Genomic DNA, 26,474 nt, shown 5'->3' on the forward strand with positions numbered 1-26,474 from the left:
TACCTATACACCTGCATGGGCAACGATTCACAACCGGTGACCGAAGTCACGCAGCTGGCTTGGGTCGGTGAGGAATATGGGGTAGGACACGTCGAAAAGAAACATTCTTCGACACCGCGCCATGCCAGATTCACGTAAGCTCTGCGTCTCGCTCTGATGCTCACCAAGCCCCCCACAGATGGCCTACAAATTGGTACGTGGTGCCGGGATGGTGCTGATGAGGCGGGCACACAGAACGCAACGAGGTCTCTTGCAGCGGAGCGCGGACTTCCGTGGCTGATAGCGCGACGGGACACGAAGCAGCCCCCAGCTGATGCCGTTCCTGTGCTCTTTGCATACAGCTCGTGGTCAGGCCGGTCAGAGTAGAGTACATGCAAACGTGCAGTCGCAAGTAAAGTAAACGCGGAGGCCAAGTGCCGCAGCGAAAATAAGAAGGCTTGGCAGGGCGGCGGGGTTTCCGGCGGCTGAAACAGCGGAACGTGGGGCGCCATGGCATGGAGCAGCCAGCAGCTTGCTGCGTAGCTATCGACGCGAGCCGTCCAGAGACACGTGCGGCCGGGGCAGAATCAAGTGAATGAAATGGCGCTCCCAACATTTCTTCAGCATGGACTGAAGGAGGTGCAAAGAGCATGATCTTTGCGAACATACACGGGCACAGCGCATCGCCTGACCGAGAACACGATGAAAGACCCACGAAGGGCGCTTGAGCGGAGCGCGCTCAGTGCCCGATGATGCGTCTTAGCGATGCTTCTTGCGACCGCGCCCGCCTTCGCGCTAAACTCAATGAACTCCGACATTCAGCGGTATTTCTTGAGAGAATGTTTCGTGTGCTCATGATATGCGCATAGACTCATCGTCAGCGTTCTGCAAATATGTGAAGCAAACATCACTGGAACTCAAGACTGTGTGGATCTTGAATTGAGAGCCAGTCACAAGTCTGACACATCTCGATCATGTCGACTTGCTCAGACGAGCGCCAGGTTGCTCAAGAAGACGGAGGTCACGTGATTCAATTGTGACCGCTCCTGGCAAGCAAGCCAAGAGTCCCGGAAAGGTGGAAGTGGCCTAGAGCTCAAGTCGAGATAGTGCACACCATTCGTGAGTTTCAAAGCTGGCGTTCCGACTTTATGTGCGCGCTGAGAGTCTCCCTATCCACAATTGCAGACGATGAATCGTGAATATGCCATCGCTAGAACGAAACAGCGAAGAACCTTGAATGCTGCTGCAATCGTCAATCAAGAATGCGCGCAACAGACCAAAGTTGATGCCACGTGGCACCTATCTAGACCTACAGCTAGTCGACTGACGCTCGACTCACATCCTTGCCTGCGACCGCGCCCTTCGCGTCGCGCTCCAGGTCATGCAGACGACGCGCGCGCCCGCGCGCGGGCGGGGGGCTTCGCGTCACGCCATCGTGACTTGTCGCACAATTATAAGCCTTCTGATGCGAGCATCTCAGCGAGCAAGGTCATCGATCATTCGTGACCACACGACTACTGGCACAAATCTCACGCCAACGCTCTCGGACGCGACCGCTTTTGCGCTTCTCAAATTGACAGGTCACGAATCTCGAGAGAACCATTGTACCAAACTCTCTCCAGTCTTCGAAGCACTGGCTGCCCAGCACGCTGAGCATCCCATCCAGCTGGGAGTGACCCAGTCTCGGGCGATTCATCTCTCCGACATCCTTGACAGCGCGTCAAGATGAGTTTGGGCGTCACAGGCGCTCCAGACGCGCTGTTGTGGAACGATGCATCCACGATCTCCAAGTTAGCGGCGCTGGTCGGTCCTGTCACATCAGCGCTGAGCGGATCCGGCTACCCTGCAAAGCTGCCCGGTTCCTCACAAGACCTCACAGCCAAGGATCTCGCACTTGTTGCCTTCGACTTGCAGTGCTTCCAACACAAAGTCTTGGGTCCAGATGCACCTCGACCTACAGCATCCGACGAGAACGGCAATGCACTTCCGCACCCGCCTAAGATTCCAGCTACCTTGTTCCTACCTGCGGCTTCCCTCTCCTCGATGTCCCTGCCACCTGCAGAAGACTCTCCACTCAGCTGCATTCTGCAAGCTGCACTCATCAGTGCAGCCTCGAAAGCGCTGGAGTCGTGGAATGTGGATGATGCAGCAAATCAGGGGAAGTTGAGGCAGATCGTGGTGGAAGTGAGAGCTGCGCTTAGAGCCAAGGGACACTTGCCAAAGCACACAGTCTTTGGGGAGACCGAAATATCCGAAGCCGAAATCGTAGCTTACCGAAAACTTGCTACACAATTAGACTGTGAGTACTGACCTCGAAGATTGGATGTGTAGTGTAGTACATGCTCAAGCTTGGCCTCTTTCGCCTCCGCTCTCTTGCGATTAGGTGAATGGACGAGCGATCGCTCAGCAGCCACGCATATCCTTTTCTCCTCGCCCGAAAGCATCCCTTCCTCCCCCTCGGCTAGCGCTGCCGCGCCCTCCGAATACTTCCGCACCCTGGCTAGGACGACGCTTGCAAGTGGAAAGGCGGTAGCCTTGATTCATGTGTGGTACAGGCCCGACTCATTCGACACCTGGCTCCCTGCAAAAGACTTTTCTTCCCCAGAACCAGAGCCAGCGCCAAAGAACCCCGAGCTTGCACGAACGGTGGGCACCAAGTGGCTCGTGGAGAGTGCCAAGTACAACGAGCTCATGAACGAAGAGGACTATGAGAAGGACGATGCAGAGGAAGCCAAGGCACGCGCTGAAGAGGTCGGCTTAGGCGACGCAGAGGCGGGCATCTCGGACGCCAAGAGCGAGAAGCCGCGCAAGCGAAGTCTGCCAGATGAGGTCACTGAGGAAGGTGAGGGAGAAGGCTCTGGAGCGCCAGGCAGCAAGCGCATCAGGCTCTTCGTCGCTTCTCGTCCGTCTGGCGCCATTGCGGTTGACGTTTCTGGAGCGAGCGGTCCCGCGCCTGGCAAAAATTATGAATCCAACCCTGTTCCTGGAGGTGCGATTGGCAACCTGCCGCCTGAGGCTGCACCTGGCCGGTCTCAAGGCGCATCGCCCGCGGTGCAAGTAGCTGGAGATACAAGCATTGCTGACGGCGATGTCACAATGGGCGAAGCTTCCCTACCATTAATTGAGGTTGAGGAGGTTCCCTCGGCGGCTGATGCAGCAGCTGCTGCGAGCGCCGATGCAGCCGATCGTCAAGCACAACAAGCAGAAGCAGACAATCTGGCTCGGATGTACCTGGCAGAGCAGACGCAAGAAGTGATCATTCCATCCTACTCGACCTGGTTCAGCTTTGGGTCGATTCACTCCATAGAGAAGCGCAGCTTGCCAGAATTCTTCAATGGCAGGAACCGAAGCAAGACGCCAAGTATCTACAAGGACTACCGTGACTTTATGGTCAACACGTACAGGCTCAATCCCAGCGAGTATCTGACCTTTACAGCTTGCAGACGCAATTTGGCAGGCGACGTGTGCGCCATCATGCGGGTACACGCTCTACTCGAGCAGTGGGGCCTCATCAACTATCAAGTGGATCCGGACACGAGGCCTGCCACTCTAGGCCCTCCCTTCACGGGCCACTTCCGTATTACGGTGGATACTCCACGAGGCCTTCAGCACGCTCACCCCGGCACCAAGCCGCGTCCTGCACGCACACTGCTAGCCGATGGCGAGAGCGGCGCACAACAACCTCAGGCATCCAGTTCGGCTCAGCCTAGCGCACCCGACCTCACCCTCGAGCTAAGACGGAATGTCTATCAGACGACCATGAAGGCAGCTGTGCCTGTGGACGGACAGACAGCTTCATCGCTGGCAGCTGCAGCCGACGCTGCTCTCAAAGCTGGTGCAGGCGCAGCGAGCTCGTACTCCTGCGACACGTGTGGCACCGAGTGTACGAGGTCCCGTTATCACAGTGTGCATGCTCCTTCTCGTGGGCCAGGCGCAGGCGGATACGTGCTCTGCCCAAACTGTTATCTCGAAGGTCGCTTCCCGTCTTCGATGTACAGCGGCGACTTCGTTCGCATCGACGACTCACCATTCAAGCAAGGTGGAGCACCGAGTCAAGACGACTGGAGCGATGCAGAGGTGCTGCGACTACTGGAGGGTCTCGAAATGTATGATGACGATTGGGCACAGGTGGCGAGTCACGTCGGTACGCGTAGTAGAGAACAGTGCATCACGCGCTTCTTGCAAATGCCAATCGAGGATCCCTACCTCGACGGAGGAGCGCCTCGTAAGCCTACAAGTGGCATTGACGCCACCCAAAAGGCTTCGCGCGAGACCACACAATCAGACCTAGGTGCTCTGCAGTACGTGCGCGATCTCAAGAACGCAGCGATTCCTTTCGCTCAGACTGACAACCCCGTCATGAGCGTGGTTGCTTTCTTGGCCAGCGCTGTGAGCCCTGCTGTTGCTGCAGCCGCTGCCCAAAGCGCTCTAGGCGAGCTGACGGATGGCATGCGGAAGCGCATCGCATCAAAGGATGGGTCGCAGAATTCGCAAGCCGCTGACGGTGCCAGGGGCGCAGACGGCGCCTCTAAAACGCAGAACGAGCGCAGTAAAGAAGACTCAGGAGCCCCAGCTGCTGCAGGCGCGAGTGCCGACAATGCCATGGACGTGGACTCGTCCGACAAGACAGCAGACGTATCCATCAAGATTACAGATGCTGCCAAGTCAGCTGTAGCTCAAGCTCGGGAAGATAGGGAAGATTTGGCCAAAGATTCGCAAGCTATCCCGCGCAACGCCGTCGAGAAAGCGGCTGCTATAGCTCTTGGCGCTGCGGCTGCTAAAGCTTCCATTTTGGCCAGCCACGAGGAAAGAGAGTGCCAACGCCTAGTGGGACAGATCATCGAGGCCCAGATGAGAAAGATGGAGGTGAGTTGCACAACGCCCGGTCGGTCTGACGTGCATCAAGTGCTGACCTAGACTCTCCTCATCCTTGCAGATTAAAATGTCGCACTTTGAAGAGCTCGAAGGCTTGTTGGAACAGGAGAGGCGATCTGTCGAGGCTGGCCGCAAGCAGCTGTACGCGGATCGTCTGGCGCTTAGCAAGCAGGTAGCTGCCGTCAACGATCTGCTCAAGCGCGCTCGCGAAGCGCCTGCCAATGTCACACCGGCTGACGTGGCCGCGGCGTCGTCAGTGGCGCATGGGTTGCCACAGCAAGGTCCCTCTGTTCAGGTCAGCGAAGTTCCTGCTCACCCTTCCTCTGGCAATTACGCTCAGCTGTGAGATCCCTGTACAACTCGAGAAATGCTTACGATGACCGTGTCTAAGCTGGTGACAGAATGCATTGAAAGCTTAACTGTGCGAAACAAGCGGGGCCGCTGCAGGGCAGTGTTCACTGCTTATTCTTGAGGGGGCTGGTATGGCTCCACCAAAAATTTGCTAAAGCTTTTGATCTTGTCCACACCTCTGACCTCTTCTGTCAAGAGTGGACACCGGACAATGTGGAACTGCAGAGGTGGAATGAGATGTTGAAGGCTATCAGTCGCAAGACGTCCAAGAGCTGGTCGTTGGCTCGTCAAAGCATCGGTGATACTCACATCTTCTGCGTACAAGTCCATCATCTCTGCAATGTACTTTTCTTGCATGGCCTTTCTCACGCGACAGTGATCGCAATTAGAGTCTTTGGAGAAGCAAGACAAGGGCAGGGCGTAAGGATTGCCGCTTCGCTGGGGTGCAAGCTCCGCTTGCTGCCATTCTCACCTTTCTTTGGAAAGAGCAGCTGATTGCAGACGATGGTGTGCGTGTCGATCTCGTACTGCGTCAATTCCTGAACCAATCTTTCCGTCTCGTACAGACTCAAGAACTCCGCAATGCAAACGCAGACGAAGGTTGTTTTTTCCTGCGCCAGAGTCATACCGACAAGAATCAACTTGCGTGCATTGAAAGACCTGTGGGTGTGTCACACTTACGGGATCTTTGAACTGCGTATTGACCTCGTTGATGACTGCGCGCATAGATTCGAGCTTGGCGAACATGTCCTGCTGATCCGCACCACCACCGCCCATCATGCTGGTCATCTGGAGAAACGATGAAAGTCTCGCAACATGAGCATCATTTCAAGTATCATCCAGCACCTTGCGGCTCTAGTGCATGGACGCACCTGGTTGAACATTGGGCCGAGACTTCTTCCCAAGGTAGAGAACTTCGCTAGAGCCTTTTCCAGAACGGTAGGGAAGCTAAGAAATCGCAAAGTGTGACCTGTGGGCGCGGTGTCGAAGACGATGACGCTGTACTCCATGCCCTTCACGTGCTTCATGATTTCGGCGAAGCCCATTGCTTCATCGACACCTGGGATGGCAAATGCCAGATCCTGCATCATCGATCCCATCGCGCCTCCTTGCGAATCGGCTGTTTGAGAAAAGTGAGGCAGCAGAGCAGAGTGAGCACTAGCATAAGCATGAGCGGATCACCGGAGGCTCTGCTCGAGCTCGTCCGAGGCGCAGGAGTGAACCGCTTGCCAAGGCTGAGAGCGCAGCTCCATCTGGACTGTCCGGCACGTCCCACTCACACTGCTCGATCATCTCCTGGATGCTGCTAGCAGGGTCGATTTCCATGGCGCTCAAATTCTCAAAACCCTTGACCTTGGTAGCTTCTTTGCCAAACTTTTGACCAAAAGCATCGGACAAGTTGTGTGCGGGATCGGTAGAGATGAGCAGCACGCTCTCTCTGACTTTGGCCAGCTGCACAGCGAGACTGCAAGATGTCGTCGTCTTGCCCACTCCGCCTTTTCCACCGCAAAAGATCCACTTGAGCGTCTTTTGATCCAGAATATTTTGAAGCGTTGGCGCGAGGGCATCCTCGCCCACCACAATGCTCTGTGCTCCGCTCATCGTGAATCAAAAGCGACTGCAAATGAGCAAAGCTTGAAGGAGGAGAAGTTATAGAGACTGGGCTACCGGGTAGGAGCTTGCTGGTAGCAGCAACGTGGGGTAAGGTCGAGGCTTGCAGAGGATTGCGCACTTGATGCTCGCTCTTGGATAGGCAAGCCAAGTCTTGTCGAAGTCAGATCGAGCTCAGAATCCTATTAGCTTTGATGAATGAAGATGATGGAGGGCGAGGTGGTCAGTCTCAATGAATTCTGGAAGCGTCCAGGTGAACGTGGAAGCTTGTGATGTGAGCTGCCTATGGAGAGTTGCATGCATGTTGCGGTGGTGAGTGGACAGCTGCAGTACGGTACACTCACACTCGTGACTACTCAGGACTCTGCTCTGGTAGTCTGCCCGCAGCTTCCTCCATGCAGCCCGCGGCTGAGCACGGACGCACGCATGCTGGAAAGCGCCTGCACTTGGCATGGCGGCACGTGAATTCACGATTGGCGTCTGCCGCTGTATGGTACACGGTGGGTGTCGCGTGCCGTCGCTCACGGTGACGGCCGCGCTGTAGCCCTCTCTCTTCACAGTCATCCTCGTCGCCGAGGACAAATTTTTTCAGGGATGCGCTATCAAGTCATGTAAGTACATTGGATCGGTACAAGAGCGTGTCAACAAAGACGAACGGTCTGGAAGCTCTCTTGAGCGGGTCAGAATTTGAGCACTTGGGCGTTGTAAGACCAGCCAGGCTTTTCAAATGAGAAGGCGTGAAAGCCGGATGTGTTTCGATCAAGCCTACGATAAAAGAGGCGTATTTGAAGCAGGGAGCAGATTGACGCATCCATTTTGCGCCCTTCGCGCGGCCCCGATCGTCTCAAATCGGCGCAAAAGCGCTCTGAGCAAGCGGCGAATCCTCCCCACGCATGTCGCTCACCGCGTCGCCGTTCTCTGGAGTGGTAGACAAGTCGGGCATCCAGGCTAAGAAGGGATCAATCTCCTCGCCAGCTCCACAGCCTTCTTGGAGATCTCTCTGCGAGAAGCGCATCCTCGCACCGAGGGCAAAGTCGTTGTGTGGAGTGAAAAAGTCTTCATCATGGCGAGGATGTCCGAACAGCTCAAAGTCCTCTGCTCTTTGATCCTCAAAGGTGGGCGGGTACCAATCGTCGACGATGATGTTGGTCGAGGGGATGAGGTCCTCCGATCCAACAATGGGGATCGAAGGAAGGTACGAGCTTGCCGCTGACATCTCCATCGGGGAACCGTGTTCTTTGGCTGCGCTGACCTGCTCCGAAAATTCTTGGCGATGACGTTGGTAACGATCGATCAAGCGTTGCAGAGGTGGTGCGCCATCGTCCGTGGTATGCGGCAGTTGGGACTGCATAGACATATCTGCAGCGTGCATGTGCTCAAGGGGCGACGTCCCATCGTTCGGTCTCTTCTTCTTTATGAGTGGTCGCTTTTTCTGCTCAAGTGGCTGCGACTGGAGGCACAAGACAGTCTACTCGTCAGAAATACTTCGGCGACAAAGACACCTGCTTGGTACTCACAGGAACGAGGTCGATACAAGGTTCTGGAGGCTCATCCGCAAACATGTACTCGAACGCCATGCAGCTGGGCTCAGACGATGCTCGGCGAATGTTTCGCGTTGGATAAGCCATAATGGACGTATCGCCAGGAGAAGCGGAACCACTGGTCCCGTCGTTGGCCCATGGGATCTGGCCCCAACAAGGATTGCTGGCTGGAAGCTGGCTGCCACGCATCGTCGTCTGGCTTGTTGACAGGTCAGACGGTGACCAACTCGAACGATTGACAAAGACGCCAGCCGCACTTAAGCTAGATAGCCTTCGCGCATCCGCAATCGCTACCTCGTCATTTCGAGGCGTTTCGAGAGCATTGGAGCGAACTCGTAGCTCGAGGTCTTGCGAACAGACTAGGCCAGTGGGAGCAGGCCTTCCGGAAGGGCGACCTTTGATCTTGATGCGTTTGCCAGCAAGCTGAGCGGACGGATTGGATCTGACCGCTCTCTTCAAGACAGTCGGAGTCTTGCTCGCTTTCGAGCCTTTCCCGCGCTTGGCCAATGGAAGGTTCTTGGGCGCCGTATCGCCCATCAGGATTTCTTCGGAGTCGTGCTGGTCAGACTGCTTGTCGCGCTCGTCGTCCGCAAATTTGGCCGAGTCGGCTGTGGCGTTGCTGGGACGCTTCCTCATAGGGCGCAGCGCATCAAGCATTCCGGCGCTCTTCAATATGCTCTCGCGTTCTTTGTACAGAGACTTCTGCGCCCGGGCTTGGTCCGCATAGGCATTGCGGGTGTCCTGATCGAGCAACTCTTTGAAGACGCGACTCTGCAAGGTCAACGTGTGACTGTGCTCGAAGCCCGCTTCACCTGCCATCGCTAGTCTCTGGTTCCGAGTAGTATCCCTGAGCCACATGCGAAAGGCGTTCAACGGCTTCTTAAGAATGCCATCGTCGGTAAAGGCATCTGCAGGAATGCCCGAGGCTTCCAGAGGAGCTTCCGCCTTCCCCATAGCTGGTAACGCCTGATCGCCTTCTTTGGCTTCTTTCAAGTCGTCCAAGGAAGCAAAGGGGTGGTTTGCCAAGTCTTGCTCGACCATATCATCTGCAGAGTCACTGTGCAATGCGATCAAGCCACGTAAGAGCTGTTGGAACCTGCTTGTCAGCCGAATCCTGTGCCACCGCTTAGCGCGCGATGAAGATTGGACTCACGTCATCTTGCCCGCTTGTCGGTAGGTTCGAGAAGTTGCGGAATGCTTGTCTTGGTCTTCGATGAACTTAGCGTGATTGCGTCGACTTGTCGAGATGATATCAGCGTTGGCAATGATGCTTGATGCTTGAGGGTTGATGGAGATCGAGCCAGAACATCCGACTGGCGGGTGTCAGTCTTCAAGGTGGTCTCTTGTACGTACGCACGTCGACGGCCATACAAGCGCTCGTCCTGGCTGCTTTGACGGCCGCCACTCACCTGCTTCAGCAGACGTCTTCTGGAGTCGAGTCGAAGTGCGGGTATAGAGCCACACCCTTGATTCGCTCGCCGCACATTCAAATTGTAATTGCAGCCGCGTGCGACCGTCAGATCATCTCGCTCAATCAAAGTCACGCGCATCAAAACTTGAATCAAGACCTTGTTCAAATTGCAACCGTTGATGCTAGACAGATGCGTCGCAAACAACATCTTGAATCATAGCATCAGATGGGAGACTCACACGCGTGACTGCTCCGCCGCTCTGCTTCCGCGATCGCTCCGCCTGCATCAAAAGGGGGGCAGTCGCTCCATTCGATTCACCAGCAGCACATGCTTCATTCGTGATTCTTCGTCCTGCAAAAAGGGCTCCTTCTTCGTCCCTCCGCGGAGACGCCAGCTCCGTTCAAATCGTTGCGCGCATGCATGGACTGCTCTCCTCCTCTTGCGACACAAATGTCCTCACGATCGTGCACATCCATCTATTCTTGGTCATCACAATCAAGTCATTGTATCGTCATCGACGCGTGCGAAAGTGCCTGACCTATGGACGAGAGAAATGCGAATGGCGGCACGAATTGGGGGTCGTTGCAGCACTGTCAGACTATCAGCACCAGCACCAGCCGCACCGTACCGTACCACAACGCACCCATCACAGCACTTACGTCCACGCAACATCCCTTTGATATCTTGAATGTAAATTACGATCGCGATGAGCAATAAAGCATGATTAACCAAATCAGCCGATCTGTGCATGCACGACCGCTTCCAACTGAGACCAGAACACCCGAACCGTGAAATCCCGAATGAATCGACAAGTCGTGCGCAACATCGGCCAGGGATGTATCGATTTTCGCCATGATCTACACACATGTACATACATACATGACAATCACAATATAAAATCTGAATGTGGATCACGAGTTAGAGTGCGTTCAAATTGAAGTGGTGTCGGTGGTGAGTGAGCCCAGTGCATCCAGCGCATGCGTTGAGGTTGCGTCCTGGACTCGATCGTCTTGATCAAGCAGCTCCAATCGTGAATGATCGGCTTTGTGCCTGCATGTGGGCAAATTGATCTCGTGAGTCGCAGCTCGATGCTGACTCGCGTGACTTGCCTCTCGTCTACAAGATCTGCCGAGACACAACACTCAAGACTCAAGACTCAGTGACTGCGACTTATATCTACACTCTAAGGCACTCAAGTCTGCGCAAGGATCGCGAGTTGTGGCGCGAACTGACCAAGGTTATTTTGAGTTGCATTCACATTTCATCTCACACGTGATCGATCACATTGTACCTGAAGTACTTCATTGGACAATCACCAATCGTGAATGAATCAAGAATATAGTTGCTGTCGAAGCCAGTCGGCTAATCGTGATGGTCGTGAGACTGATCAGACTGTCGACCGATCGAGTAAGCCAGGCGTCGATGCCGTCCTTCGTTTACACCTGCATGCAGACCCGCGCCAATGAGTCGCAATTAAGCAAATGCGCGCCTTGTCTGCAGTTCCGGATGGTCGTGAGTCATATATATAGGTCCAAAAGTGATCGAGGAGCACGTATGTCTGCAAGTCAAGAGGCAGGACAGATGGCGATGAGACATCCGTGGTACTCGATCATTATTGCCGCTGTGCATATGCTCCTTTATGGTGCTTCTCTTCAGAATGTCTTGAGACAGGTCGGCATCTTGGCAAGACATATCGATGGGTCGGGATAGGATAATGTATTCGTGCGCGGTGATTCTTGGATGATTCGCATTTGTGCTTCTCGTCAGCCCCGAAGCGGGCTATATGGCGTCGATGATCGATATATAGACATATAAGTATCAATTAATGCATGTGTGGCGGCTGAATTTAGACGTACGTTGGAACTGGACCGTGGCCTCGCGGCATGCACCGCGTAAATTGGCGCGTCCTGACAGAGTTCCCCGATGACCGTGTGCCCGCATTTAGAGCAAGCCTTACCTAGCACGACCTCTGAGGCTTGATTGGAGGAAAGTAGGTGGCAGGGACTTGGGGGGGGGGGGGGGGGGGGGGGGGGGGGGGGGGGGGGGGGGGGGGGGGGGGGGGGGGGGGGCAAATGTGGGCTTGTAAGTTCCCTTGCTACCGTTGCAGGCTGCCCATCCATACTGCTTGCTCACGTACGACGCCAGCAGATCAAGATCGGCGACAAAAGATCTTTCTCGCGCTCAAAACTCATTGCAATAGCTACAATGATGCGTCGAATTCCTGACGCCACCACGCACCAGCATCAGCCATACATAGCATGAGAATGCCTCATGTCTCGACCCAATCTTACATGCCAAAAATGAACAATTACATCCCTCCCTCCTCTCCGCCGCCTCCTCCCTTGTCAGCCTGCGCCGCGATCACGGGACGAAGACTTGCCATGCATAAGAAGACAGCCGCTGCGTCGGCTGCCCTCCATATTCGCGCGCCGAAGCGGATTGAGATGCATCCGAGAAGACTCGGGTATCTCCATCAGAAACAGATCAGAAGAGCATTCTTGATTCTCTATCGCCTCTCGACCAGCGGGACCCCTCGTACAGTTTGAGAGTGCTCCTTTGCATCGCCTGATACGCACCACACCCATCACCGCTACAAGATCCGGGCCGTACCTTGGCGCGTCGGACTGCCTTCACGAGGCACAACCCTCAAGAAAGAAAAGGGTGTTACGATGCCAGCGCCCATCGCGGCAAGTGTCGGTGCAAACGTGCGGATCCCGACTGATGCACGTCTCGAGGTTGACTTGTCTTTCGTCAGTTGCACTTCGGGGTCGACGTGTTTGAAGTTCGTCGTCAGCCTTCACATCTCTACTGCGGCCTTTCTAATTCGCTCTGAACATTTTCAGGCTGGAGCTGGGAAAGAAATGCATCAATGCTTGGTTTGCGCTAATTCACAGTGATTTGTCGACATCCGAATCAAGAGCTGCTTTGACGAGCCGAAGGCCAATTTTGGTGAGAAGGGGGCCTTTCCGAGCCGGGTGATCGCCCATTCTCCCTCGACTGATCAGCCAGCAGAGCAGCTTCCGCATACCTTAGGTCAAAAGAAAATGGCAAGTCAAGATTCAGCCTGTGACCCTGCGAACATTTCAATCCGACGAGTCGCCGGAACTATGGCCGGGTGCTCACATCATCTTGTATCGCACCAGCTACACAAGGTAGACCGCGACGTGTGAACAGGTTGCAGAGTAAGAAAAGGCGAAACCGTCCAGCCGACTTCCGCAACTCACCTCTTCGGCCATCTCCTCTTTTGCGAGCTGTAATGAGGCACATTGAGAATTAGCGGAAATTGATGGAGCATTTGTGCGAAATTGACTCACCTTGGCCATGACGACGCTCTAGCAGTAGTGCGTGACAGGGAGTAGGTGACCTCAGCATGGGCCATGCTCTGCAGATCCAACATTGCCTGCGCAAGACTCACTTTGACGAGGTCGACGTGCTCTGCATTGACCTGCGTCAGCTGCTCTTCGAGGGCCTTGACTTTGGCACTCAAATTCCTATTGACCAGCCTCAAGGCCTCTACCTCCCTGCGATGCGCGTTCGCAGCCTTGACCTGCTCTTCAAATTCTGCCGCATACTGGTCCAACATCAGAGGCGTAATGTGCACTTGGAAAGCGTCTCTACATGTGGCGAGAGAGATTTCAATCAGGGTCTCAGAGGATATGCAGAGCACCGCAGCTGCCACGAGCCTCTCTCTCACCTGACAAACTCGTTGACTCTATACTCTGCTTTCCCCGCAGATAGGCGCTCTGAGCCTGGAGGGTCTGCTCTCTGTTGGATGGCGAGGTTCTGGAAAGTCAGTGAGCGAAGTTCAGAGGGCAGTGGTCAACAAGAGGACCCATCCACTGACTCTGTAGACATCTGCGACGTTGACGGCCAGCAACGGAATGGCTTCGTCGAAGCCCAGAGTGAGCAGGCGATCTTCGTTCTTCTTCATCAAAGCAATCGCAAAGCGGAAGAGGGCTTCGATACCCTCAGCGAAGACCGAATCGAGTACTCGATAGATGATGCCGAGTGGCATTCGATAGGCACTGCATGTAATAAAATAGGTGATTGCAGGTGAGTCGCGAGTCGCCAATAGAGGCCTGAGCGATAGCAGATGACTTACAACACTGTTTGACGAGAGCAGATTGAAGAGTGGACAATCGACAAAAGCGGTCGAGAATGAGCGCTTACGATCTGAACGCAAGCAATACTAGAGCACGGACTCACAAGTCATGAACCAAGAACTCGCGTACATAGAGCTCTTGATACCTTGACGGACCAAGTGACGATACAGCAGAGGCAGGAGCTCCTCTAGTAGCCTATCGAATTGGAACAAGCGCAACTGTAAACGCGGCATGCCCACGATGAAGTGCCCTCTCAGGTCGTAGCTCTTCATCAATCGAACCAGCGTGGAGAAGGCCTCTTCGTCGGGCATGTTAAGCAACAGAGGTCCAACTACGAATTGCATGCCTTGGCAGTAGCCACATTCTTCGTCGAAGAGCGAGTAGGCCTTGATGACGTTGAAGAGATTCTCTTGTCCAACTCCCTTGCCGTCTGCGAAATACTCTTGCTCGGGGAAGGTACGTGCCAAGTCTTTCCGTATGTTCTTCTCGTGTGGCGTTGTCTGTTTGAGATAGTACGCGTAGACGATTTCCATCTCTTCGCTTTTGCTGCTGCTCATCAGCTGCCACATCATCCCGCGCAATGCAGCAGGTATGCCAGCTTGGATAGCGCGGCTAAGCTCCCTTGGCTGGGTCTGTGCGACCTCTTGATAATCTTTTTGCAGTGTTCGGGCAGTTTGTCAGCCAGCTGTACGAGACGAAACGCCTCTTTCTTGTGCAGACTTACTTGACATGACTCCGCCCCAAAAGTCCCAATCTGTGGCTTCTTCGCCAAGATCTTCTGCTGGTGGACCATCCCAGGTATCGGTGCCACCAGAGCGCGAGGGCGTAATGGCTTCATTCGAGACGGCGGCGCTCGAGGTCTCTGCTTCGGCGCTTTGTGTCCCTCCTTCGATAGCATTTGACCGACTGGAGCTATCGCTTTTCGCGTGCAGGCTCTTCCTCTTCTCTCTCATCTGCAGCCTGTCGAAGCTCTCTTTCAACTTCTCCGCGCTGTCTGTGCTGTTCCTTATTGCTTCTTCGTCCCTACTCATCCTAGCTGTCTGCCGTGCTAAGAAGCTCGCCGAGCCATCTGTGTTTGCCGCGCTGCTTCCAGCTTCTGGTGCAAAGGAGACGCCGCCCATCATGACAGTCTTTCGCCGATCGCTTGCTTTGCGCGAATGTTGAGGAGCGTTTGCATCTCCATCCCTGCTAGTCAGGCTGACCCTGCTGAAGCGCGCCTCCTGACCTGTCGGCGTCTCTGCGGCGCCGTCTGACTGATCAGACGCGGACGAAGTGGAAACGCCCTGAGCCACTGCAGTGTCGGAGCCGACGGTGGGGACACTGCCTACTCCAGCTTCATCTGCCCATCGAGACGTGGAAGCTTGGCCAGCATCAGAGACAGTCGAGAAGCGTTGTGGAGGAGCGCTCGATGTGACTGAGTGATCTGAGCTGCCACTTCCACCTGCAGACTCCTTTGTAGGTGTTGATCTACCCGCGGCATCCTCTCCTGCGCCATTTTGTAATGCGCCTGGACCTGTGGACGTAGCGGGCGTGGTAGGTGCGATGGGTGTCGCAGCTCCACTAGAGCTCGAAAAGGGGTTCTTGATCGTCTCTTCTGGATCCAACAGCGAGGTTGCGCCTTTAGAAGGCGGCAGCTCATCTTTGTCTGCAATGACTTGCGATTCAACGTCACTGTCGCTCATTTCTTGTGGTGCCACGGCTGTAGGGGCTGAGAGCTTGACAGACGAGCTCGCGCTGGAGGAGGGTTGCTCTCCATCTGAAGGTTTTGGTGCCGTCTTGGCCTGTGCGCTTGACGGAGGAGTGGATCTTCCGCCTTGGAATCGTTCCATGAGAGCAGCTACCCCTGCGCCTTTGGCCCGTGGCGGGCTATTGGTCTTCACTGGAGAAGGGCTTCGGAAAGCAGAAGGTTTTGCATCCTTTCCCAGGTGCACTTTCGACGCTGCATCGATTGTCTGCTTGGCATCACCTGAGGAGCGCTTCGGATCAGACCCTTCTGCGCCATTAGCAACCCTGACAAGCGAATCCTCAGCAAGTTCGTCAGCTAGCGAGGGCTGCGCCTCCGCAAACTCGTCTTCGCTGCCTGAGGCGTCATCAGCAGTCGATGACGCTCGCGACATGATCAGATTTCGTGAAAATGCGCTTCCAAAAGGCTGCGGGCGAGCAAGAAGCTTCCGGGACGCTCCGAAGCGCCAGAGAGGATGGTTGAAGAGGCTGTAAACGGAGGTGCTCCTGGGAACGCGTAATGCCCAAAGCCTGTACCAGGGAGAGAATACGGAGCGGTCGACTGGCTGTGTATCCACGACGTTCTCGTTGCACTAGGGATTGTCGAGGAACACAGTCTCTGGTGCTGCGCAAACCTTCGCGAACCGCACTTAGCTCGGCATCCATGTACCGGGCGCTCACGTAGACAAAGAGGGAGCGTAGGCTTGGCGTGGTGTGGAGGGCCTCCGCGTCGGATGAAGACTTAGACAGCTGGGCTAGATGAGCGGTCGTGAGTCGTGAGTGACGCTTTGTTTGATCGGTTGTTGCTCGCTTTGCACCTTCACACTCGTGATACCAGTGGCGATGACGTGGTGGAGTGGGCGGTGGACACCGCACGGTGTTCGAATTGCTGCAGGGACCAAAAAGACTAACCCTCCGGGATGCACCAAGCCCTATTGCGAGGTGTCATGCAACCAGAAGCGAAAGTCCTATGCTCAAGGGTCGAAATTCCAGCAGGTCGATGGCTCATCCCACTGTACTAGCCGGCCCGAGCACATTTTGCAAGCACAATTTAAAATACATATACTCATTCGCAAAACGCGGCCACACGTCGCGATCAGGACCAAGCAAGGGATGCACCTCACGATTTGTGTCATCGTGGCCCACCGTCACGGGCCACCTCTTGAAATTTCTGCTCTGCTTCACCCGACTATCGCAAACATGTCTGCTGTCACTTCAAAATTGTATAGCTGCTGTGCGCATTTGACCCCATTTGATGTCAGCTTCTACTACTACTAGTAGTAGTCGTGACTGTTACAGAGTACTGCACCAGCTGCATGGTGTGTGTTGCACATGTCAGCAGGCTGCCTTGCAACGGCGGCGGCGGGAGGGCCGCACCCTAGCGCATGCGGAGGGAGGCCCATGCACCCACCACCCACCACCCACCCATCAAGGGCGGCCCCGCCAGCATGCATTGCCCCAGCCACACAGCAGCTGTATCCAAAAATACGTCGTGTGGCCCAATGCACGTGACTTGACATCATGCGCGCCCCTGCTTCGCATGCAGCACGCACACACAACGCGCACTCAAATGCCATCGAACGGTTTATTCCGCTCGCGCGCGGGAGGCAGCGGCGCTCATTCGATGCGTGATGCGTGATTGTGCATGGCAATTAATCGTGAATCAAAGTACGTAGGCGCATGCCAAATCGTGAATCTTTCGTGTGGAACTGGGAGAAGGCGGCGGCGTCAAAGTATCCTCGAACTACGTATCAAATCACCATCACCGCCTAGCTATACACACAAGGATTGTGCATCATAGCCCGAAGCTTTACGATGTTTGAAAGGGGAGAGGCACTGTGAGCGACATCTCGAAGGGCACACACCTCACAGCTGTCGATCGTTGGACGCGTTTACCTCGTTGCGCACTGATGGGCAGACCGTCCAAGTTTGGCATCAGGAGACACCTTCGAAGCTCCATTCTCAGCCCCGTATAAGTATACGTTTCGAGAAAGAATAGAAACAGCGCGCTCCTCCAAGATGGTCGTCTTCCGGTGGGAGCATTCCGAAGAGATTGAGGTGCAATTCGACAAGGTGATACAATTCTTGCACGATCCCCCTACCATGCTCAACACGGCCTCCCACATGGTGGAAGTAAGGCAGGATCCGAACGACGCCTCTCTGTACCACAGTGAGGAGCGCGAGATGCAAGGGATTAGCCGATATCGAAGTGCAGGCTGACGACGATAACCATCACGGCTCGTTGCTGTCCTTGCCCATGCAGTCACCGAGCGACTGAATGCGTTTTCAACAGTCAAATTCAGCGCTCACTTCGAGTACAGGGATGACGGCATGACCTCGCGCTGGAACGCCCCTATGAATGTCAACGCAGAGTCCCAATGGATCGTCAAGAGAGTCGATTCGGACAAGCCAGGCGCAGCGCCACGCAGTCTGCTTCGAGAGGTGGCAAGAGTACACGTCCCTTTTCTCTTCTACCACTACGTCAAGCACAAGTATGTCAAGATCCATTCCAGACTGCCAAAATTATTTGAAGCTGCAATCGTGGAGCGCGACGAGCAGTCGCAGCCGTCAGGCCCAGCTCAAACTCAGATTCAAGCTCAGGACTCGGTAGTCACGGGATCCGCCCTCAAAGCCCCCGTGCAGGACGGTACATATCAAGCAGACGTCAACGCACCCGGCACTGGAGCAGGACTCGACTCCCAACAAACTTGACATTCTCGTGTCAGTGCACGACTGAAGACATCTGGCCACCCAGGGCCCATTCCCTGCCATCCGTTCAACATAGATCTCGCGGCACGAATATACCAGACCCGCCCATGTCACGCCGCGTTTATTTTGAATCTTTCGGCGCAGCGCGAAGCACGCCACGCTCCTTTCCTCCACGTCGTGCAATTCATTAACAAATCATCAGCATTGGTGCTGCGAGTTTGATTGTCTATACAGCAGCATTCTAAGTGGTTTCAGCACGCTCCGCATTGAAGGCCATGTCTCTCAAGAGATCCATCTCTCCGGACCTCTCGCATAGCGCTCTAAACTCTGAGTGCTCGTTGCGCAGCAAATTTGCAGGGGTATCGAACTCCAAGACTTTGCCATTGGCAAGGACCAACACCTTGGAGTAGTCTATGATGGTCTTGAGCCTATGAGCCACAGTCAGCACTGTGAGGCGCCGGCTCGCCTGCTCTTCGCGGATCGTGCGCTGGAAAGCAGCATCCGAAGCAGCGTCTAGACTTGCTGTCGATTCGTCCAAGAACAGGATCGGCGAGTCACGAAGTTTGAGCAGTCCACGAGCTAGCGCCATGAGCTGTCGTTGACCAGCACTAAGGGTTCCCTGGCTGACCTTCATGTCCAGACTGGTCACCACCGTGGTCGAGGCGTCGTCCTCTGATGCGCCATCCTCTGGCTCGCGCACTGGCGATGCTGCACGGCTTGCTGCCCTACTCGCCGCGCGACTTGCAGCCCTTGACGCAGCAGAGGTGTTGCGAGATGCCAACTGACAGCGCTCCAGTGCTGCCCATATTTCGGCGTCACCGCAGCGATTCATCGGGTCGAGGTTGAAGCGGACGGTACCGCTGATGAGCTGTGCGTCTTGCGGGATCACTGTTAGGCGATCACGGAGAGTGGCGAGTGGCACGTCGCTTACATCGATGCCCTCGATAGTGATGCTGCCCCTTTCGCGTTCCAGGAAGCGTAGAAGAGCCAGAATGAGGGTGCTCTTGCCTGATCCTGTGCGCCCCACGATCCCAATTTTCTCTCCAGCCCTCACTTGGAAAGAAACACCATCAAGAACGCGCTTAAGCTCGGGCGCGTATCGAGCGCAGAGATTCTCGATGACGATTTGAGCGCTGTCTGTAGGCCACGCAGCTGGGGGTTCCCGACCTGCGCCTGCAGGCTCCTCTGGCGCCAGCTTCATGTACTCTTCCAACCGCTCAACAGAATTGGCTTCGATCTCGGCTGCGACAGCCATGCGCAAGATCCAAAGCACTGCGTCGACAAGCTGTCGAAGGAGCGTGAGCGTGAGCTAGGTGAAGCGCGTGGGTAGCATGAATTGCAGCAGGGCTCACTTGAATACTGAAACTAAGGGTGAAGCCAGCCAGAGCTGCGTCTACTCGCTCATTGGCAACAAGGAAAGCGGCAATGCCAACGGTTACTACCGCAGACATTGTGTCAACTCTGACAGCGAGCCAGCGATTACACAACCACAGGAAGAAGAAGGGGCGGTTTGTCTAGCAACAAAGAACGTAGCCATCGTCAATGACCCTGTCGATAAACCCGATGGCTGTGTGCTCACCTTATCTACAAGCCTCAAGCAGTGGCGGGTAAATCTAGTCGCGTCTCCCCACGCTCGAATGACGACGGCGCCAGAGAGCACCTCTCCGACCAGGGTAAAGATTGGAGACCTGGAGATGGACTCGAGACGCTTCAGGTCGCGAGAAGGGGTCAAGTAGAGCCTGCCGATGAAGTAGGTCGTGGCGACGACCAGGGCAGCAGCGCCGATGAAAGCTGGGACTGCAAAGACGGCGACCACGAGGATTGTGGTTCCCTGCAATACGACGTCGACGAAGAAGCACAGCGTGCTGGCGACTTCCTGGTCGATGGTCTCAATATCTTTTGAAAAACGATTGACAATCCTTCCTACAGGTGTCTTGTCAAAAAATTGAAGAGGCGCGGCGAGGATCGCGGAGAGCAAGCGCTGATGGAGCTCGCGAGACGCTGACAGCGCTCCCAATTGGCTTAAGGCATCTCTGACGAGACAGAGCAGAATATACAATCCAATCAAAATCGCATAGATGCTGAGATAATATGTCGTCAGATCTTGCGATGGTTGCGACAATGTTGTCGGGTCTGGCGCGGCGAGCGCTCGTGCGGCGTTCAAGCTGGGTAGCTGCATTGCTGCACTTGCGGCATTCTGAAGGGCTTTAACCGGAGGTAATATGAGCGGTTGAGCCGAGTAGAAACTATGCCAAGGCGTCGCAGATGCGGCAGTCACAGAGCTCGTGGCCTCTGTCTGGCCTCCGCTGTATAGCGCTGCCCATCGACGTAGCCACGCTGCGGCACTGACATCTGTCGCCCTAACGGTGACAAAGACGACGATTGTGACAATCCAAAAAAGGGCGAGACTGGAGCGAGGAAGGAATTGTCAGCTTAAAGGAAGTCTTGAACGACGGCCTCAATTCAGAACACTCACCCTGTCAAGGTCTTTGCAAAGGAACGCAAGTAAAGCTTGTAAGATCCCAAGCCGATGCTTCCTTTGGCGTACGTCTCTTCATTGACGTGAGACTTCTTCATCGCCTGCTTCTTCCTGATTTCAGCGCGCTCTGCGGCACGGACGCCCTCATCGAGCTCCTCGATCGTTTGCTCCTTCTCGCCTTCTTCAGTCGCTGCCTCTCCCCCATTCGAGATCTCGTCGTCTAATGCGCCCGAAGCGCGCACTTCCGCGGGGCTCCCCGCTGCTTGAACGCGGCCATTTTCAAGGGCAACGACGAACGATGCGCCAGGCAAGCACAAAGCGACAGCGTGCGTAACCATCTTCAAGGGGAGGAGCCAGGTGAGGAGTCAGCAAACACTGCTTTGTCTCTGCGACTCGAGGTCGATCACTCACGATGACAGTCCGACCCTGCATGAGCGGCCCCTTCAAACAGTGAAGATAGAGGAATTTGGCGGTATGTGCGTCAACAGCTGAGAGCGCGTCATCGATCAGTACATATCGAGCGTCGGAGTAGAGTGCTCGAGCAAGCGCCTGGTCGAACGTGGGGAATCTCAGCGCTCAGCTCCGTTAATCCGACGTCAGCTAAGGCCTCTCTCTGTCTCTACTTACGATTCTCGCTTTTTGCCCTCCGGAGAGAGCCTTCATAGGTTTCAAGGAAGGGCAGGATGAGCGTCGAGATACAGACGATGCTGTACAGAACGCCATGACTCACCACGCCACGCTCGCCGCATTCGGTCAGGTCGTGGTACTCCAGAACTTTGAGATCTGCCTCGAGCGCGCAAGCTTTCAAGACTGCTTCGTATCTCTGCTCGTTGAACTTGTTGCCAAAGAGGATATTCTCCCTCACAGTTGTTCCTATGAGCCAAGGAGTCTGCGGACAGTACGCCACGGTCTCGCTGAGACCGGTTCGAGGATTGGGCCGCACCAGAGCGCGGGCAACAGGACAAGGGCAGTAGACCCTTCCACTTAGCTGTCGACATTCTCCGAGCAACGCATTCAGCAAGGTGGTCTTGCCCGACCCCACAGGTCCAACAACAAGACTGAGAGCTTCGGGGAATTGAACATCCACTTCGAGGCAGAAGGGCACAGGTGCATCCTCGTCGAGCTCGTCAAAATCGGCCTCGTAGTCGTAGGTGAAGCGCGCCTTCGAAAATCCGACCCGAGATCCAGAACCTTGCGAGGGGTCGTCCGGGTATTCAGGTGAAAGTTGCTCATACTTGCTTGTTTCCTGCTCCGCCAAAAATCGGTCAATGCGACGTAAGGACACGAAGGTAGAGAGGATATTGGCGATCATGTCCGGCAGAGTGTCGATGGGACTCCGAAGAGCGTTGAATAGTGCCAGGGCTGTGAAGGCCGTCTCTGCAGGGAGTGGATTGTGAAATACTTGCGTGTGCACTGTCAACGTGGCCAAAGTGACGAGCATCGGCGCTCCGAAGTACGACAAAGCACTCGCAAGCCACGCAACAGCGCGCTTAAGCAAGACTCTAAGCTCTGCATTTCGAGTCTCGTTGAGTTTGTGTTCGAAAGCTCTCTCCCAGTGGAACATTTTGATGGTTCTCATACAGTTGAGTACCTCTGTTGTCAAGTTCAGACGCTTGTCTGTTGCGCGCAAGAGCTCATCCGAGACCCTCGTGAACCATCGTGCCGTCAAGGTCTGAAGAGGTACGCTAAGCAGCAGAACGCCCAGACCAATGACTGCACTTGGACCCAGTAGGCGGATCAGTAGATAGGACGCCAAGCCAAGCTCAATAGGTGCTTGCGGGAAAAGGAAGTGGAGGTAGGCTCCGATCTCGCTGACCTGTGATCGACTCGTTCGACATCAGTAAAACATCGCTGACCAATGCATGTACAATGCGGGACTCACCTTAAACACATCGACTGAGACAAGATTCGAAACCTGGCCGGCATCGGCAGGTTCATTCGAGTCTTTCTCGTGACCTTTCCCATCATCGCCGCTTTCGTCGCCTTGGTTCTTCTTGTCATCATCTCCCTCGACTTTGCGGGTTCCAGCTAGCTCTCGTCGCCTCAGTGTTTTGGCGATGATTTCAAAGATGAGAATGGCTCTGAGGCGAATGCAGATGCGGCGCCCGACCCACAGAGCCTGCGAATTGGTGACGCATGCCGTGACCTGTCCAAGACCGAGAAAGGCCACGAACAGGACTGTTGACGGCCCAGCATACGTCAGCTCCTGTAATTTCTCAACGATGCAGCGAGGTCCAATACGCACGGGCCATGTGAAAGCTCGTTCGTGGCTCTTGCGAGCCTCGCTTGCTTGCATCGCGCTCCGCAATGTAGCTCAGAATGAGCCGCAGGCCGATAGGAGGGGTCAAGGTGGCTACCGCAGCGATGAACGCAAAAATCTGCTGCAACAGGAGCTGACCCTTGAAATGCGAAAGCAATCGCCAGACCAAAGGCGCTGAGCTGGGCGCGAGTTGTTGGTGATCTTGGTCATCAGCATCTGCGCGGGTGCCGCCAGCGCGAAAGCTTGCCACGCAAGCTGCTGCACGATCGGCGGGAGGAAGATCCGGGACAGTCTCCGGAGTGAATTGCTCCTTGTAGTGACGTACAATCGAGGGCGTGACGAAGCCAAACGCGGCGCGAGAGTAGAGACTGGCGCGATTTTCTGGTGATGGGACCGGCTCAGCTGGGGCACTTGGTATTGGTCTATCATCTTCCACTCGAGGCTCTGGACGAGCGTTCGACAGCTCGGGTCCATGTGGTTCGTGCCTCAAACTGCCTTGCGGAGCCGCGGCGGCAAGTAGAGGAGTCTCCTCGTCAACCCCGGAAATAGGTGCCTCATCCAGAGCGTCTAAGCGCGGGCTCGGCAGCGCTGTACCGGGCTCTGCAAAATCTTTGCGCGCAGTCATGGTTGCATGAATCGCTTTGAGTCTGCGTGGAAGCTTTCCATGCAGTGGAGCAAACAGTGTAGGCAGCGCTAGAAGTCCGCTCACCATCACTTGCGCCACCGGCAAAGCTTTGCGCTCTTCATCAAGAACTCTTGAACGCAGATTGAGAATGGAGACTGCGAATGCTAAGAGTATTAGGACGGCCTTGTGCGCGAAGAGAGCGCGACGCGTCGCGAGCGAAAGCGTTCCTAGCAGAGCAATGTAGCTCTGAGACGTCGTGGCAAATAGTTCAAAGTCAGTGGAAGAGGGGTCAGCCGGACCGCTGAGCGGAGGCACCCACCGCTTGCGACTCACCCACAAGACCACCCACGCCCATCTTTGCGCGGAGATATCGGCAGCGTACAAAGCAGCAGCAAACACGCCTCCCAAGCTTTCGATGACCCTTTTTGCTAGCTCCGACTTGCGATCAAGCTGTTGTTGCTTTAGTGTGGTTGCATTGGTGGAGGAGCGATGGACCTCGTTGATCACCACCGCGTTCTCAGTTTGCCAGACTAGCAGCTGAGCAGCCGCCATTTGGGTTCCCTTGGCGTCCACGTGCTGCTTGGGGGCCCATTGTGTCAGGCGGGAAGCGTTCCAGGGCAGCAGCGAGTACAGAATCCTCTTTGGAAAGGGTACTTTCTGCGCGAAGATGCCAGTGCTGATGCGCGAAGATGTCGCATTCGCCTCGGGGCCATAGGGCGCCCGGTCATTCTGGATGGTGAATGACGATGCTGCAGGGTCAAGGCCTGCAACAGCACCACGTGAGCGCCGTTTTCGCGACTGAGATGCCAGACTTCTGCCCAGCAATACCAGCATAGACAGGCTCACTACGAGCAAAGGCAAGAGCCGATTGATGTAGCTGCGACCGAGGCACGCGGACCCAAAGGTCAGCCGCAGAGCTGGATCAGACACTCTGATGGATGTTCACGAGTGGAATGTGCGAAGACCCGACTTACTTGTCCCGAAAGCATTGTGTGAAGTCTTCGTCCCCCCAAAAGGGTCGTGGACACGAAGCGATTGCCATAAAGTATTGTCTCGAGTGGTCGAGCGGCCTGGTGAATGACGACGGCTCTACGATGATGGAAGACTCGATGGATCGTTGCAGATGCTGGCGCGTTTGCTGCGATTAGCACAGCAGGCTGGATGCGGTACCTAAGTTGCAAACGAGCGCGAGGTGTGACGTGGCGGAAGGGTGGGGGGAGGGGCGAGAGCGAGCGCAGCTGTCTTCTTTTTCAAACGAGGCAAACAAGGCAAGATACTTCGCAGTCGAAGGGCTGCGAGGCCATGGAGAGATGAAGAAAGCGTTCAAATATGAGCGACTCATCAGAGTCTGAGCCTGCGTGATGCTCTACATCGTGTGGCCGCTCCTGCTGTGGCGGCTGCATTCAAATTCATTCAAGATTCACGATTGTGATTTATTATTATTTTTGCTGCAACGCCGCCCGAGGATGCGTCAGAGCGGCTTTGCAACTTGATTTAGCCGCGGCATTGCGTCCGTGGAACGCGTCTTGCCTGCTAATTATATTGTGCGCACCACTCACCGGCTCAGCACCGGCCACCGAGCAACGGGATGACGGGCGGAGAAGAATCCGATCACCAAGCAATCACGAAACAAAAGCCAGTCGATCATCCTTGCTTGCCAATCCCCTTTCGTGCTCAGCACTCCATGCAAGCCGGTTCGAGTCACTATCGACCATCTGCGTAGCACGTTGGCCCGACTGAATTCGAGTCATACACGCGCACGCGAGAATCAGCGCTAGGAAGCCTGCATCTCCTTCTAACAGGAGCAGGTGCTTGATCATTCACACTCTTCACCCTCGATCCTCGCTTCTCATCCCTCAATCTTTGGCCGTTGCGGCCCCGCGCCCGCGCCCACGAAGTACACTGTACAGCCTGACTTCGACGCATCTCACGTTGCACAGCCCCGGTCTCAAAGCGTCACTCGCGGAACGAGCGACCGGAAGGTGGAATCACGCTCAACTGGCTGTGCGCGCGTGTGAACTGCACGGATTCGACCTCACTCCGCACAAAGGCATGACTCACCAGTAATTAAGGACTCGGTAAGCTCAGCAAGTACTAGGGCTTTGCCGCACGCTGAGGTCCGGGACTAGTCTCGAGCTTTCATTTCGACCATGGCGAACCAAGCAATCGTAGGCTACCTCCAGCGTGAGTAGTCGGGTCGTCGGCTAGACGCTGGGTCGTCTGACAAGCACAATGCCTTATCTGCTCCTGACCGACCTATCCACCTGTATGCGCTCATAGAGCAAGTGCTCACACTGACACAGGATGGCCGCATCATCATCGGCACACTGCAAGGCTTTGATGTTCACGGGTCGATCATCCTGAGCGGGAGCGTAGAGAGAATTTATAGCATGGATGCGGGCGTGGAAGTTGTACCTTTGGGTCTTTACGTGATGAAGGGAGATGCCGTGTGAGTGTTTCTGCAAGGCAAGAGCTCCAACAATGCTTGCGATCAGCAGATGAAGATCATCAATTGATGCTTCAGATCTGACTCTTCCGTGCTCTCCCCCCCGCCGCAGATCGGTGATAGCAGAGTTTGACGCTGAAAAGGACAAGGCTAGCGACTTGTCAGAAATCAGGGCGGAGCCCATCTTACCCGTACGCCATTACTAAGCAGAGGATTGCAAGCATGGGGCTGGACTAGCAAATGCTGTCATCACAGGGAGTGAAAAACTTCTGCATGTCAAAATGAGGGTCGAGCGATCTGCAATCATTGGCTAGCGCTGCTCCGCAGGCGTGAAGCACGACTTTCGCAAAGTTGAGCAGGC

The 26,474-nt window shown here is 55.2% G+C and overlaps 7 protein-coding genes across 7 annotated transcripts; 3 read left to right on the forward strand and 4 right to left on the reverse strand.

The window, feature by feature from the left end:
• The first annotated feature begins 1,428 nt into the window (after positions 1-1,428).
• Positions 1,429-5,425, forward strand: IE81DRAFT_322122 (hypothetical protein). Its single transcript, XM_025513540.1, has 3 exons — positions 1,429-2,278; positions 2,363-4,845; positions 4,916-5,425. The coding sequence occupies exons 1-3, from the start codon at positions 1,705-1,707 to the stop codon at positions 5,198-5,200; spliced, it is 3,342 nt and encodes a 1,113-aa protein (XP_025370873.1). The 5' UTR covers positions 1,429-1,704; the 3' UTR covers positions 5,201-5,425.
• On the reverse strand, positions 5,215-7,134 carry IE81DRAFT_66435 (putative arsenite translocating ATPase). Its single transcript, XM_025517524.1, has 6 exons — positions 6,486-7,134; positions 6,078-6,325; positions 5,887-5,994; positions 5,678-5,816; positions 5,515-5,597; positions 5,215-5,424 (listed from the first exon to the last, which is right to left on the reverse strand). Exons 1-6 carry the CDS (start codon positions 6,805-6,807, stop codon positions 5,317-5,319), a joined length of 1,008 nt encoding a protein of 335 aa, XP_025370874.1. The 5' UTR covers positions 6,808-7,134; the 3' UTR covers positions 5,215-5,316.
• Positions 7,135-8,029: 895 nt separating this feature from the next.
• On the reverse strand, positions 8,030-9,466 carry IE81DRAFT_66479 (hypothetical protein). The gene has a single exon (XM_025517525.1). The coding sequence runs from the start codon at positions 9,396-9,398 to the stop codon at positions 8,292-8,294; it is 1,107 nt and encodes a 368-aa protein (XP_025370875.1). The 5' UTR covers positions 9,399-9,466; the 3' UTR covers positions 8,030-8,291.
• A 3,150-nt stretch (positions 9,467-12,616) lies between these two features.
• On the reverse strand, positions 12,617-16,213 carry IE81DRAFT_66491 (hypothetical protein). Its single transcript, XM_025517526.1, has 10 exons — positions 14,597-16,213; positions 13,976-14,524; positions 13,872-13,875; positions 13,614-13,794; positions 13,464-13,534; positions 13,185-13,383; positions 13,084-13,101; positions 12,994-13,020; positions 12,893-12,912; positions 12,617-12,797 (listed from the first exon to the last, which is right to left on the reverse strand). Exons 1-10 carry the CDS (start codon positions 15,987-15,989, stop codon positions 12,683-12,685), a joined length of 2,577 nt encoding a protein of 858 aa, XP_025370876.1. The 5' UTR covers positions 15,990-16,213; the 3' UTR covers positions 12,617-12,682.
• A 1,107-nt stretch (positions 16,214-17,320) lies between these two features.
• IE81DRAFT_322126 (hypothetical protein) lies at positions 17,321-18,504 on the forward strand. The gene is made up of 2 exons (XM_025513541.1): positions 17,321-17,764; positions 17,858-18,504. The coding sequence occupies exons 1-2, from the start codon at positions 17,614-17,616 to the stop codon at positions 18,304-18,306; spliced, it is 600 nt and encodes a 199-aa protein (XP_025370877.1). The 5' UTR covers positions 17,321-17,613; the 3' UTR covers positions 18,307-18,504.
• IE81DRAFT_322127 (hypothetical protein) lies at positions 18,399-25,043 on the reverse strand. Its single transcript, XM_025513542.1, has 11 exons — positions 24,642-25,043; positions 24,001-24,544; positions 23,028-23,913; positions 22,665-22,960; positions 21,513-22,598; positions 21,410-21,439; positions 21,194-21,331; positions 20,780-21,120; positions 19,883-20,711; positions 19,656-19,817; positions 18,399-19,588 (listed from the first exon to the last, which is right to left on the reverse strand). The coding sequence occupies exons 1-11, from the start codon at positions 24,707-24,709 to the stop codon at positions 18,545-18,547; spliced, it is 5,424 nt and encodes a 1,807-aa protein (XP_025370878.1). The 5' UTR covers positions 24,710-25,043; the 3' UTR covers positions 18,399-18,544.
• Positions 25,044-25,817: 774 nt separating this feature from the next.
• On the forward strand, positions 25,818-26,319 carry IE81DRAFT_346319 (hypothetical protein; the record flags this gene model as incomplete). Its single annotated transcript, XM_025516027.1, has 3 exons — positions 25,818-25,851; positions 25,948-26,116; positions 26,226-26,319. 3 exons carry the CDS (start codon positions 25,818-25,820, stop codon positions 26,317-26,319), a joined length of 297 nt encoding a protein of 98 aa, XP_025370879.1.
• Positions 26,320-26,474: the final 155 nt, after the last annotated feature.

This window comes from Ceraceosorus guamensis, assembly GCF_003144195.1.
Source record: "Ceraceosorus guamensis strain MCA 4658 unplaced genomic scaffold IE81scaffold_17, whole genome shotgun sequence".
In the NCBI taxonomy this organism is placed as follows: domain Eukaryota; kingdom Fungi; phylum Basidiomycota; class Exobasidiomycetes; order Ceraceosorales; family Ceraceosoraceae; genus Ceraceosorus; species Ceraceosorus guamensis.

Excerpts from the sequence above, each read along its gene's own strand:
- IE81DRAFT_66435 (XM_025517524.1), bottom strand. The coding sequence starts at position 6,807 with ATGAGCGGAGCACAGAGCATTGTGGTGGGCGAGGATGCCCTCGCGCCA. Across the intron at positions 6,326-6,485 it reads CCAGGAGATGATCGAGCAGT|CCGATTCGCAAGGAGGCGCG; the intron begins GTGAGTGGGACG and ends TTTCTCAAACAG. Across the intron at positions 5,598-5,677 it reads GCTGCTCTTTCCAAAGAAAG|ACTCTAATTGCGATCACTGT; the intron begins GTGAGAATGGCA and ends GCTTCTCCAAAG.
- IE81DRAFT_322126 (XM_025513541.1), top strand. The coding sequence starts at position 17,614 with ATGGTCGTCTTCCGGTGGGAGCATTCCGAAGAGATTGAGGTGCAATTC. Across the intron at positions 17,765-17,857 it reads CGACGCCTCTCTGTACCACA|TCACCGAGCGACTGAATGCG; the intron begins GTGAGGAGCGCG and ends TTGCCCATGCAG.
- IE81DRAFT_322127 (XM_025513542.1), bottom strand. The coding sequence starts at position 24,709 with ATGGCAATCGCTTCGTGTCCACGACCCTTTTGGGGGGACGAAGACTTC. Across the intron at positions 22,599-22,664 it reads TCTCAGTCGATGTGTTTAAG|GTCAGCGAGATCGGAGCCTA; the intron begins GTGAGTCCCGCA and ends AGTCGATCACAG. Across the intron at positions 21,440-21,512 it reads AATGCGGCGAGCGTGGCGTG|GCTCTCTCCGGAGGGCAAAA; the intron begins GTGAGTCATGGC and ends AAACCTATGAAG.
- IE81DRAFT_66479 (XM_025517525.1), bottom strand. The coding sequence starts at position 9,398 with ATGGTCGAGCAAGACTTGGCAAACCACCCCTTTGCTTCCTTGGACGAC.
- IE81DRAFT_322122 (XM_025513540.1), top strand. The coding sequence starts at position 1,705 with ATGAGTTTGGGCGTCACAGGCGCTCCAGACGCGCTGTTGTGGAACGAT. Across the intron at positions 2,279-2,362 it reads ACTTGCTACACAATTAGACT|GTGAATGGACGAGCGATCGC; the intron begins GTGAGTACTGAC and ends TCTTGCGATTAG. Across the intron at positions 4,846-4,915 it reads CCCAGATGAGAAAGATGGAG|ATTAAAATGTCGCACTTTGA; the intron begins GTGAGTTGCACA and ends TCATCCTTGCAG.
- IE81DRAFT_66491 (XM_025517526.1), bottom strand. The coding sequence starts at position 15,989 with ATGTCGCGAGCGTCATCGACTGCTGATGACGCCTCAGGCAGCGAAGAC. Across the intron at positions 13,535-13,613 it reads ACGTCGCAGATGTCTACAGA|AGAGCAGACCCTCCAGGCTC; the intron begins GTCAGTGGATGG and ends GCCATCCAACAG. Across the intron at positions 12,798-12,892 it reads CTGGTGCGATACAAGATGAT|GTATGCGGAAGCTGCTCTGC; the intron begins GTGAGCACCCGG and ends TTTTGACCTAAG.